This window comes from Cyprinodon variegatus, unplaced genomic scaffold (assembly GCF_000732505.1).
Source record: "Cyprinodon variegatus isolate N-32 unplaced genomic scaffold, C_variegatus-1.0 Scaffold294, whole genome shotgun sequence".
NCBI classification, from domain to species: domain Eukaryota; kingdom Metazoa; phylum Chordata; class Actinopteri; order Cyprinodontiformes; family Cyprinodontidae; genus Cyprinodon; species Cyprinodon variegatus.
Window position 1 is genome coordinate 951,140 of NW_015150747.1, and position 13,259 is coordinate 964,398.

Below are 13,259 nucleotides of genomic sequence, written 5' to 3' on the forward strand. Positions count from 1 at the left end.
CACCCAGTAAAGGAGGCAGGACCCCCTTATTAGTCATTCTGGAGAATTATTGATCAGAACCGATCGAAAGTAGTGGAGAAAGGAAATCAAGCATGACTGGAGACTTGGATTTGATCTTTATTATTTTACATCCTAGTGTTGCTACAAACTGAGATGGTTTTATTTCTATCATCAGATTAAAACACAAACACCAGTTTTAAGTCAAGTTTTGCTCTCGCTCAGATTAATGACATGAATTATCTCGGAGTTAAACGTGACCTTCAGACAGCCGATATGAACACCTGAACAGCCTGTGCTTCTTATCAGCTGGAGGCCAGAACATGCTGCTGAGATGATGGAGAGCAGAGGGTCCCTCTGAGGTTCCTCCCTCCCACCAGCGGTTCATGACACACATCGGATTCTCTCACACAGACGACCTAAAGTAGGTCTTCCTCCTGCTGTTGACCCACATTTTCATCCTGCAGTGGGGATTCTTCCAGATAAATGAAAGCTGAGCCGCTTCCTGCCGTTACGGATCGGTCCAGTTTAAACCATTTATTTAGTGAAAATCTTCCATCAGTCAGACTTGGCTCCTGGTACGTTCAAGGCTATTTCTACTCTGCTCCGTTTGAGCCGGAAAGTAGGAAGTCTCCATCTGTCTGGGTGGGAAAACCATCACTTTGACTCGAGCGTGGAAGATGGAGCGTGTTGGAAGAACTTATCCTAAATATTGATTTTACTCATTTTGAACCAAGAGTAGATTTTGTTAAGATTACAATAAAATTTTCTTTTTTTAATTTAATTTATTTCTATAGTGCCGATTCACATCACATGTCATCTCAAGGAAATTTACAGTTCGCCAGATCATACAGTCAAACTGATTCAAGGTTTTCTATCTAAGGAAAACCAGTTGATTGCATCCTTCACTCTAAGCATGCTTGCAGCAACAGTGGAGAGGAAAAACTCCCTTTTAACGGGAAAAAACCTCCAGCAGAACCAGGCAATTCTTTTGTTCTTGATTTTAAGACAGGATCTATTATTTTTGCTTTGATTTTTACCTCCAAAAGCAGCCATGCTGTAAACTCACATGAAATGGTTCAGTAACATTAATTAACTTAGAGCTGCAGTGAAGCGGGGCCGCTTGGGATGATCCGGGGAGGTTGCTGGTTCTGATCCACCCTGCCTCTGTACCGCTGCAGGTAGAAACCGGGTCAGTTACCAGCAGGAAATCTCCATCAGCTCTGGTCTCGACCATCAGGGACACATAAAAGATTCATGAAACTGATCTGCAGCTTCTGCAATTGTCACAATTCAGTCATTTTAAAGATGAACCAGAGTTCAGCCTGGATTTATGGAAAACATGTTCACAAAGTTCCAAACTAGAAAAAAAACAAGAAATGAAAAGGCTGATGGGAAAAAAGAAACAAAAATAAAACAAGAAAAACAGAAGAAATAAAACAAAAGAAGACATAAACGATGAGAGAGGATTGAAGTATTATGGTAACGACATAAAGAACGAAGGAAGAAAAGTGTTTTTAGAATTTTAGACCAAAACATCTCAGCCCAAAATAACAAGAACACACAAAACTACACAAATTATTCACTCTATATTCATTCATCTATGGGGAAATAATTAGAATTATATTATAATATTTAGTAATATCTTTTAAATGTCAATTTTAAGTTTTGTAGCACTTTTTTTTGTACATGTTCCAACTGAATGTTTTAGATTTAAATCAACTTATTTAATGGAAGGTCAACATTTTGCCCTCCAATCACCATGATCACTAGGATTATAAAAAAAACATCGCTCCATTTTTTGGGAATCTGAAACGTTTCTCCAAACTCAAATGTTTTAAAGTCTCATTTTGATTTTCAGAATTTCAATAAATTCATTTTCTGCCTGATTTTACATTAAAAAAGCTAATTAATCGTTCTCCAAAAAAAGTGAAGCATCTAAAGTATGACAGGCAGCTGGACAGAAAGTGTTGGATGGAAGCACAGAAGGATAAAGAGCAAAAGTCCGGCTACTTCAGGTCCAATACTGATCGTGAGTGATGGAGCAAGATGACCCGGATCAAAGATCTGTCTGCAGAACAAAGGTCAGAGGTCGACATCTGGTCCATCCATGTTCCAACAGGAACCATCAGGGAAACAAGCAGCTGAAAAGAGCTTCCTTGGAGGTTCATGGAGCTCCATCTTCATTAAAGATGGAGGAGCTCCATGTTCTAGAAGTTAAAGCAGATCTGCAACCTGAAACCTCGAACTCAACGCTATTCCTGACATTTAGAATTGAAAAAGCTTCCTGGATGGGAAGCGAAACATCTTCAAACTTGGAACCAAAGTCCACTGGATTGTTTTTAAAGTTCTTTTTTGGAGCAGATCTGCAGCTCATCCACATCAGGATTCCCCACAACTGGACGGACCTCACAGCTCGGTTCTGGATGAGGCTCGGCTGTCAGACTGGAACCAAACCCAAGGACTGATGTCAGACATGCTCCATATTAAAGGAATTATCAATGGATCACTATACCTAAAACTGATATGTTTGCTGTGATTTAATGAATTTAGTGTTAATCAGTAAAAAAAAATAATTTTCCGTCGCATGTCAGACGGTGTGTAAACAGTCGATAACCTATAGACTCAATACACTCACCGGCCACTTTATTAGGTACACCATGCTAGTAATGGGTTGGACCCCCTTTTGCCTTCAGAACTGCCTCAATTCTTCATGGCATAGATTCAACAAGGTGCTGGAAGCATTCCTCAGGGAGTTTGGTCCATATTGACATGATGGCATCACACAGTTNTAAATAAAAGCTGAAAAATGTCAGATGGTGTGTAAACAGTCAACCTATAGACTCAATACAATTACATGAACTTTCAGAATTTCAATGTTTGAGGGTCTCCCTCCTCCCTCCAAACCAACCAGGTTTAAAAACAATGTTCACTGTCTGATGATCAAAATGATTCTAAAAGTAGAGGCTGTTCCAGAGGAACATTTCAGCAACAAAGTGGAAACAATCGTAGCTCGGTGAGCCGTTTCAGAGCAGAGCGACCTTTAAGTGAGGCGGGACTAATGAATGTGGACGTGTGAAATAAATGGCAGTGAGACACGGACAGAAACAGGCGACAACATTGACCAGTCAGATTTATTCCATCATTAATCCTGAAACATGAAGCAGCTATGATGATCATTAATCATTTCCACATAGAAACCGCTGATGGCTGGTTGCTAGGCTACAGTAATGAGCGCTCCAGTTAAACATTTTGGATCAGACAAACTTTGAGCCATCAGAGGACGCAGACTATAAACCTAAACAGTTTCTGACAATCGGGTGGAGCAGGAAAAATGGAGCATTAGGCTGGACGGAGGGATGATGAGTGAAGTTTAGTCCCTTAGCCACAGAGCTAGCAGGAGGCTGCAGCCCTTCTCACCTAGACATGCAAATTAGAAGAGGACACATCTCCTTCCAGGTAAAAGTGCACGAGATGTTTGATGCTGAAGCTACCTCCAGACTCAATAAATACGAGTGGCTCATCTTCTGTTGGCGGAGCTTCAGAGGTCATCTGTTAGTTTTCTTTCTGACCTACAGGGAGAAGAAAAGAGGAACGGAAAAGTTCTCTCAGTTTTCTCCTAATTTGAGTCGAGCAAACTCATTAGCCATCTGCAGCGCCTCCTGCAGGCACTGCGTGTTCCTGCCCGTGGCCTGTGCAGACATGTCTTTGCCGCCGCCTTTTCCATCCAGCAGGGGGCACAACTCCTGAACCCACTCACTGGCCTTCAGACCACGGTTTGCCACGTCCTGCAGAGGAGAGAGGAAGAAACTGAGATCAGAACAAGAGCAGCTCAATAAGGCCCACTAAGCCCTCCGCCGCTCTGGGGGGTTTGCACATGGAGGAAGGTTCAGGTCACAAGTCTGCAAAACCTGGAGCGTCTGAACGGAGGCATGGAAAGTCAGATGACAGATCATTAGCCTAACTGCGCAATGGGTTGACAAAAATGCTAACTTGCAAAGGGCCGTCTTGCATGCAAAACATTTTTGGGGATCACACACTAGGCCAAGCCATTGCGGACGTGTTTGCTGAGATGCTCCAGATGCGGGGAGTTCCCAAACCTTTGATTCATGTTGCGCTACGTGGTAATGCTAAAAACATGATAAAAGCCATGGCAGAGGCCGGACTTCAGAGCCTTCCATGTTTCGCACACACACTCCAGCTGGTGGTTAACGAAGGGCTTCTGGTCCAGAGGAGCGTGACTGATGCTGTCGCTATCAGTCGGAAAATGGTAAGACATTTCAAACACTCCACATTAGCTAGAAGATATTCCGCTGCAGCTCAATCAACCAACAGAAAGATTGCAACAGGATGTACAGACCTGCTGGAACAGCACATTCTACATGTTACAGTCTCTCATTGAGCAAAAGCACGCCCTGTGTAATTCTGTTTAATGAGCCAAATGAAAATAAAAAAAAATTCAAATTAATTCTGAGGAGTTAATGGTATCAGTACTCAGTATCGGTACGTACTGAAGTTGAAGTACTTGTAATCATACTTGGTTTAAAAAAAATGTGGTATGGGCACATCTCTAACTCATACCTGTGGAACTTGGCAGAGGCAGGTGATCCTGCCGGCGTCGGGGTCGACAGTGAACAGCATGGCGGCGGTCTGCGGGGACTGATTCTTTAGCAGCTTCAGGGATTCATTTAGAGCCTAAAGAGAGAAAACAATAACTTGACGTTGTCATCCTACAGCAAAGAGCAAACGTTTTCCTCTAGGGGTCCAGATGTTCAGACCTTTGCAGAGGCTCCCGTCTCCATTTCCATGACGAGCAGCGGCTGGTTGGGGTTGTTCTCGATCACCTCCTTGGTCTTCTCCAGGACTCTCTTCTGGATGTCGGCCTTGTAGCTGCGGTCCAGGTCATCCATGGTCTTCTTCAGAGCCTTCAGGGTCTCCCTCATCTCGTCCTTCTGCCACTGCGAGATGACGGCGGTGCCTATAGACTGCAGAAACACTCAGAGGGTTAAACTGCAGCAGCTCAGAAGCTCCTCTGGGTAGAAATCCTCGTCTACCTCGTTCATGTCGGCGATCTCCTTCTGCACGTCCTTGTTGGGCGTCGTCTGCTGCTTCACCTTGCCTCCAAGAGCAGACAGAGATTGGCGAAGGGCATCAGCTTTACGAGCCGCCTGGAGGAAGGAAGAGCGGGAGGATGAGGTGAAACAGCAGGATGGTCAAAAAAATAAATAAATCAGTCTGGATACGTGAGAAAACTGTAGCCTGTTCAGCTTTATCAGGAGAACCTCAAATAGGATCTGCCAATATCTTTATTTATCTTCTGAGGTCTGTGTGAATACAGCAGGTGTCAGCATGGTGCCTGGGAGGTGTGCTCTGACCTTCTGGGCCTCAGCTCCCGTCACAGCGACGATGCGGCGGATGCCCTTAGCGATAGCCTCCTCTGAGACGATGACAAACGGCGCAGCGTGACCCGAGTTCTGCAGATGGCTGCGGATAACGGACACAGCAGGACATGAATACTGGAGATGAGCAGGAAACGGCAGCAAGCGTCACTTTGACCATGAAAGTGAAAACGCAGAAACATTCTGAGGTCACAGCTGTCTGATAATCATCAGGTCCAGCAGAGCGTCCGAGCATCAGGTGCAGCGCGTCCCAGTGTTCTACGCCGGACTGCTGTGCGTCAACCAATCCAGGAGATTTTTTTGGGGTGGGAGATAGAAACTACGAGCTGTTATTGTTTCTGCAGAGCTTCTGAATATGAAAAATAAATATCAAGAGGTTCAATTCAAAGGTTTAAAAAAAGCTGGGAGAATGGATTGTTATGTAGAAAGAACAGACAGCGAGCTCTGATCTTTATTATTGCAATAAAAAAATTTTTATGAACTACGGCGAAACAGGAGTTCTTCTCCCACAATGTTTATTTGATCACTGCTGCACTTTAAGAAATGGAAATGTCATGAAAGCTGTACAGAACAACAATGAAAGTTCATAAATACCCAAATTAACCAAAAATGTTAAAACTTACAGACGTACCAAAATTCGATGGTATATTCTAATACTTGCAGTTTTTAACCACAAACCTTCAAAACTCTTTAATTCCACTTCCACATTCACTTGTTTTTCCTCAACATTCCTGGTTCAGGTTTAATTTGAGCCTTTTTTTAATTTAAATGATGATGCTGTGTGTAGTTTTGATCTTTCATTTTTAACCTCTAATTCATTATTTATTTCCTTTCTTGGGATTATCAACGTTTTTTGGTTCCAACATTTCTGAGTGGAGCTGAAAGGAACATTGCTGCCCCCTCCTGGAACAAAGCGGTACCTCCATAACGTCATGTGTGAGGTGTGATTGGGTCGAACCCTGACGCTCTGTACTCACGTTCCACCGCAGAACTCTATGGAGGTGAGGGAACCAGCGGGACTGTTGGGGTCGTCCAGCAGCTCCTGGACCGGGATGCCGATGGAAACGACTCGGACCGGGTCGGGGTAGGTCTCATCGAATACGGCACGCAGGCCCTGGATGGCCTTGGCCTCTGCCAGGGTGGCCTCCATGGCGTACACGGGCTGGACGGGTCAAAACAACAACAGTTAAGGTCAAAGGTGGCATTTAAACGGAATTCTGTTCAAGACAAAACTACAGTTTCAACCACAAAGAAAGAGAAAAGGTGCTGATCCAGTTTTCAAAGTGGTTCTGCTTAACAGTTCTCCAGATCCTTTCTGCTTATAACCACTAAAACCTGGGAATCGCTCTGGCCTCATTCTTAAGGGACGACCTGGTTCTGAGTCGATATATAGACCACTAAGAACCAGTTTAAATCTAAAATGTGGGCTTTCTGTTCCCAGTGGCCTTCTGGTCACCTCTTTTTGTTAAAAACGTTCTTTGTTTTTATGTCTTTCTGGTCTAAAAGCCTCGACAAACAACATAGAGGGAAAAAGTGATAAACCAGGACTGTTTGCTCCATGGTCTCCATTATTCAGCTTTAAGAGATGATTGCACCAACCTTGGCCTCTTTAATCATGGCACAAGCAATCTCCTCAGTGCGGCGGATCTCTCCTGTGCTCAGAGCTCCTTTAGCTGTGAAGTCGAAGCGAAGGCGATCCGGAGCGACCAGGGAGCCCCTCTGATCCGCCTCTCCCAAAACACCCCGCAGGGCAAAGTTTAAGATGTGAGTGGCCGTGTGGTTGCTCATGATTGGCCGCCTGCGAGCCTGGAGACATGATGATGACTGATTTCAGTGGGAGAAACTCAAACATTAAGAACATCAGCAGAGGAACCAGATCGCCACCTCGTCTATATGCAGAGTGACTCTGTCCCCGACTTTCAGGGTCCCATAGACGGTTCCGATGTGCAGAACGTAACCTCCTCGAACCTGCGTGTTCTTCACTGTGAACTCCATCCTCTGCAAAATAAGAGAGAAACACAAAAACAAAAACAGGGGGGGTTCAGAACCAGAACCAGCTGTTTGGAAGCTAACGTGTCCTGCTAACAGAGAGCTAATTCCAGTTAGCATCTTCTGCACGGACAGGAAGCAGCAGTAAAGTCTGACAGTGTGTCAGAGCGACATCCTCCGTCTGTAATAATTAAGCATGATTCAGATTCAATTCAAGTTGTTTACTTTTTATTCAGGAACCTGATCATTTAATTTAAAATACGACTCAGTTTAAATTGTGGGAGAAAGTCAGAATTATTAATTTAGTCAGTATTTCATTAGTAGCAAATTAACTTTTTAAAAAGATGTTTCTCTTTTTTTATAATTCAGTATATATAAAAAAAAAAAAATGCAGTTAAGAGCCAGTTGATGAATAAACTTGGATGAACTGAGTAATGGTCAGACCCTCTGAGCTTCCTGACTAACGTGTCGTTCTCTGTGGAGCCTACATCCTCAGAGCTGTCGTCCTCCCGCAGCATGTAGCCCTCGTCGAACGTCTGCCCGCCCTGCTCCGCGTAGAACGACGTCTGGTCCAGCAGCACGCCGCACTCCTGACCCGTGGTCACCTCCTCACAGAAGGCGCGGTCGCGGCGCAGAGCCAGAACCGTGGCGGAGGCCGGCTGAAACTCTGGAGCAGGACAGAGAGCGGCCGTCAGTGTTTCTGGGTGCGGTGAGGCTGAGGTGTGTCGACTCAGTCACCGACCGTAGTTTCCGTTATCGTCTGAGGTGTATCTGTATTTGGGCGAGTCGTCTGTGGCTGGGATCTGCTTGTTCCTCAGGTCCTCGATGGCGTAGATGTCCAGCATGATGTGGTCCTCGCCCCCGGCTCCTTTACCCTGAGACTTCAACTAAAGACAGCACCTGTTAAGGTTCAGCTCAGGCTCCACTATCACAGATCCATCAGACTTTTTAATAAACCAGCTGCTGATCTAAGAGCAAAAAGCCAAACAAACAAAATGATTCAGCTGATCTAATTTTCTTAGTAAAGCAGCTAAATCAGCTAAAAGCACCAGGATTAAATGAGACTTTGCTGAAAGCAGTTCAGCAGAGCCGACCAACGATCTGACGCTGCAGCTTTAAACGCCTCAAGGGAACACAGTGCAGCTAAACGCTGACTCAGCTAAAACCCCCTGCTTCCTCCTCACCTGCGCTGCCTTCTTCTCCTCCTCGAACGCGGCCAGGTCCACCCCCATGCCTTTCTCCTCAGCGATGAGCGACGTCAGGTCCAGAGGGAAGCCGTACGTGTCGTAGAGCAGCCATGCTGTGTCTCCTGCGGACGAAATGAAGATCTTTTAAAACCCGGTTTGCTGCTAAAGTATTCAACCCCCAACAGTTTGCTGGAACAAATGACTTGACTGCTGCATCCAGGCAGCAGGACCTGCAGGACGTTTCTGTAACCCGAAACCGCTCCATCTCCCCAGCAGACGAGGCGCCGCTGATTTACAGAAATAAAAACAGAGGAGAGTTTCCAGGAATAGGTTCTATGGGAAAAACCAGCCTCCACCGTTCCTCCACTCTGACCAGTTAACCCAGTCTGCTGAGTGCAAACAGCCCGCAGCATCAAACTGCCACCGCCATGCCTCATTGTGAAGGTGCTGCACTCTGGATAAACACAATCAGAACAGCTTCCCCAGATGGTTTTGACCTTATGGTTCATTTTCAACCCTTCAGTCAGTTGCTCTAATCCCTGGATGCGATCAGGTGTTAGTTTGGGTCTGTGACCCCATGATGATGGAAGAAAAGTGGGAATAAATGGTTTGCATCGGAACCCAGAAAGTCACCACTTAGGTGTCGGTTCAGGCTCTCCTGCAGGGTTTCCATGTAAACTGAATTATGGGATGCGATCCATTCTGTCATTCTGCTGAGGGCGGGTGGATCCCTCATCCTTACTAATCAGAGCTGCTCGGTGAAGGAGGGAGGAACCATGAAGGAGAGGAACGCCTCACCTGGGATCGTCTTGCATTCTCCCAGGCTCATGATCTTCCTGTCGAGGATGCGGCGCCCCCTGCTGAGCGTTTTCAGAAACTGTGCCTCCTCCTCGTTGATGATGTCCTTCACCATCTCTGGGTCCTTCTTCAGCTCTGGGAAGGCGTCGCCCTGCGTGGTTCGGGGGGATGGGGGTGTTAGTTTTGCACAGTTCATTAAATCTGAAATTTCAGATGACTTTTAGTAAAGATTAATATCTGAGCCAGTGTGTCCCTGTGAGGAACTGGAAACCTGGGTTTAATTTTTTTTTTATCGTTTTATTTTACATTTCTATTAAGCTAGAGCTACAGAGCTAATAGAGAGAAATAGGCCAACTAGATTGAATGGGTGCTCCCCGGGCTGCTGGCGGGTCACTACCCAATCCGTACCATCAGCTCATTTACACGTGTAAGCAGATATTCATGCAGGCCGCCATAAAGTAATGATGGTACTAAAAGTAATTATTTAAATCCTAAATCACTACAGAACGCTAATACACATCTTAAAGGTTTTAATGACTTTTCTGAGACAATTTAATAGAAACATTGACAATAATCACATCTACATAAATACTATATAACTGCTTGTCCCTCGCCGCGTCTCCGACCCTCTCTGCAACCTTAGCTGCATGTTTTCCACAGTAAAAACTAAAAACAGAGAAACTCACCAGAGAAGCCACCACCACGTCCACCAGCGAGGCAAAGAATCCCCTGGGAGCACCAAGCTTCTCATGGGAATAACGAACCGCGCGCCGCAGGATCCTCCTCAACACGTAGCTGAACAGAAGGAGAAAAAACTCAGAGACCCCGACCAAAGGAAAACCATTACAGCAGAATCGCCTGCTTTGACCCGTCAGCATTATGCACCCGGGTCAGACATCCTGACTTCACTCACCCTCTGCCTGTGTTGTCTGGCCGCCCGCCGTCCGACAGAGAGATGGTGATGGTGCGGGCGTGATCGGCGAGGACGCGGTAGGCCATGTCGATGCCGTCAACATCATCAGCGCCCACCTTCCCGGTGTAAGGCCGAGCGCCTGAACCCTGAGACAGAAATCAGTTCACTGCAGAGCGGTTCTGAACCTCCCCACCCTCAGGAAAGTTCCAGGCTTTGACCTCTGACCTCCTGAAGCCGGCCCTAATGCTTTCCCTTCCTGACGTCTCCACCCACCTGCTGATGCTACATAATGAATTAGAGCTGAAACAACCAGATGGATCCATAACTGAATTTACTCATTGATTATTCGTTAACTGGAGAAAGGTCTTCAAAATAGAACATCAGCAGAAAGAGAAACCCACACAAAGCAGCAATTATACAAAAAAAATACAAAGATTTTGCATTTATAGCAGAACTAAGTTTATTGAACTTTTTTAGTTCAATAAAAACGACATAGGTTGTTCTCCAAAAGGACCAGTAGGGGGAGCCCAAGCCTGCTTTAGAAAAAACCTTTTCTGGTTCTGTCCAGAAGCCCTTCATTTCTAAAGCTCCAACTGCTTTTAATCCTGTATAAAATCTTCTTTAAGGCGCCTTTTGCTACCTGAATAATCAGTTAATAAAAAATAATAATAAACGACAGATAAAAGAATAATTATTTGCAGCTCTAGAATGAACTCTATTGTGAGGATTAAATGAAAAAAAAGTTCTTATTGGGAGATTCTCACCTAATAAGAACATTGACTAAAAACAAAGGAGTTTAAGGACTAAAAAAAACAAAACAAAAAAAAAAACACCTGGATTTGCCCATTGAACATCTTTCCTTTGTGGGTCGGGGGGGTTCCGTACCTTCTGAATGGCCTCGAAGTACGGGATGAACAGGTCGGTGTCATAGTTGGACATCTTGTTCTGGAGAACAGAGACCAGGCGTTCCAGACCCATCCCTGTGTCGATGCTCTTCTTAGGCAGCGGCTTCAGCTCCGTCTCCGACTCTCTGAGGAAAGTTCAAACCTTTCAAACATGGTTTCATCCCTGAAGCTCTGCTGACATCCTGTCTGCCAGATACCTGTTGAACTGGATGAAGACCAGGTTCCAGATCTCCAGCACGTTGGGGTCGTCCATGTTCACCAGGTGAGACGCGTCCCTCCCTCCGATCCGGTCGTAATGGATCTCACTGCAGGGGCCGCAGGGGCCGGTGTCGCCCATCTCCCAGAAGTTGTCCTTCATGCTGCCAGGAAGGATGCGGGCCTCGTCCACACTGAGCCAAAGACCGACAGCGAGGAGTTAGAGAAGCAGACAAGTTCAACGAGGCAACGAGAATGACAAGATGGAGGGAAATCAGCAACAGCTCCCCAACTGACCAGGAACCAAGATTCAGCAGATTGACCTCAAGGCTGGAGCGTCTACATCTCTGAGAGAAGACGAGGAACACGAGAACCTCATCTCAGAGTAGGGTTGTCAAAAGTATCGATACTCAAAAAAGTATTGATACTGAAAAGTTGTATCCGGATACAATACTCATTTTCAAAAGTATCGATACAGTGCTACCAACAGTGGCACCTAAACAGTCATTCATCTTCAGAGCAGAATAGAGGAAAATGCGCTTTCTGAACACTGTGTGATTGAATAATTCTACGCACTTTTCAGTTTCAGACTTTTTTTTGTAAGAGGTGCAGCTGCAGAGAATTATTTTTGTTTTCTTAATATTGAGCACAGCATACAATCTCAAAATATTGTATTTATTTATCTATTTATTGTATTTTGTTTATTAATGAAAAAATGTCTGTTGAATTTTGGAGTCTTTGTTTTTATCCTAGTGGTATAGAAAATGACATCTAGTTCCAATATTTTACTTAATATCGGTATCGAGTTGAAAAGTTTAGTATCGTGACAACCCTATCTCAGAGTCTACAGGTTAAAGGTCACCACAGGGTGAACAAGCATGGCTGGTTTGGAAAAACTGCAGGCAGCAGCAGGAGGTAGTTTAGAAAAGGACAGAGTCCTCTGGGACAGAGTCCTCTGGGACAGAGTCCTCTGGGACAGGAGTGGGCAGATTAGAAACACAAAGAAACACACTCCAAACCAGCCGTCCACATGTTTGTCTATGGGACAGGTGGAGGGAGGGAAGGAAGGAAGGAAGGAAGGAAGGAAGGAAGGATACAAAGATACAAGGAAGGAAGGAAGGATACAAGGAACGAAAGAAAGAACGATACAAGGAAGAAAAGGAAGGATACAAGGAAGGAAGGAAAGAATGATACAATGAAGAAAGGAAGGATACAAGGAAGAAAGGAAGGATACAAGGAAGAAAGGAAGGATACGTGTAAGGAAGAAAGGAAGGAGACAAGGAAGAAAGGAAGGAGACAAGGAAGAAAGGAAGGAGACAAGGAAGAAAGGAAGGAGACAAGGAAGAAAGGAAGGATACAAGTAAGGAAGGAAGAATACAAGTAAGGAAGGAAAGAATGATACAAGGAAGGAAGGATACAAGGAAGGAGACAAGGAAGAAAGGAAGGATACATGTAAGGAAGGAAAGAATGATACAAGGAAGAAAGGAAGGATACACGTAAGGAAGGAAAGAACGATACAAGGAAGAAAGGAAGGATACAAGGAAGAAAGGAAGGAGACAAGGAAGGAAGGATACAAGGAAGAAAGGAAGGATACAAGGAACGAAAGAAAGAACGATACAAGGAAGAAAGGAAAGAATGATACAAGGAAGAAAGGAAGGATACAAGGAAGAAAGGAAGGATACAAGGAAGAAAGGAAGGATACAAGGAAGAAAGGAAGGATACAAGGAAGAAAGGAAGGATACAAGTAAGGAAGGAAAGAACGATACAAGGAAGAAAGGAAGGATACAAGGAAGGAAGGAAAGAATGATACAAGGAAGAAAGGAAGGATACAAGGAAGAAAGGAAGGATACAAGGAAGAAAGGAAGGATACAAGGAA

The 13,259-nt window shown here is 44.9% G+C and overlaps 1 protein-coding gene across 1 annotated transcript; it reads right to left on the bottom strand.

Moving 5' to 3' along the window:
- Window positions 1-3,104: 3,104 nt before the first annotated feature.
- aars (alanyl-tRNA synthetase) lies at window positions 3,105-11,611 on the bottom strand. The gene is made up of 16 exons (XM_015383814.1): window positions 11,386-11,611; window positions 11,169-11,313; window positions 10,284-10,429; window positions 10,057-10,165; window positions 9,371-9,521; window positions 8,570-8,694; window positions 8,128-8,272; window positions 7,874-8,052; window positions 7,281-7,394; window positions 6,996-7,202; window positions 6,374-6,558; window positions 5,373-5,481; window positions 5,052-5,165; window positions 4,776-4,982; window positions 4,579-4,692; window positions 3,105-3,785 (listed from the first exon to the last, which is right to left on the bottom strand). The coding sequence occupies exons 1-16, from the start codon at window positions 11,544-11,546 to the stop codon at window positions 3,606-3,608; spliced, it is 2,391 nt and encodes a 796-aa protein (XP_015239300.1). The 5' UTR covers window positions 11,547-11,611; the 3' UTR covers window positions 3,105-3,605.
- Window positions 11,612-13,259: the final 1,648 nt, after the last annotated feature.

Excerpts from the sequence above, each read along its gene's own strand:
- aars (XM_015383814.1), bottom strand. The coding sequence starts at position 11,546 with ATGAAGGACAACTTCTGGGAGATGGGCGACACCGGCCCCTGCGGCCCC. Across the intron at positions 11,314-11,385 it reads GTCTTCATCCAGTTCAACAG|AGAGTCGGAGACGGAGCTGA; the intron begins GTATCTGGCAGA and ends AACTTTCCTCAG. Across the intron at positions 10,430-11,168 it reads ACTTCGAGGCCATTCAGAAG|GGTTCAGGCGCTCGGCCTTA; the intron begins GTACGGAACCCC and ends TTTCTGTCTCAG.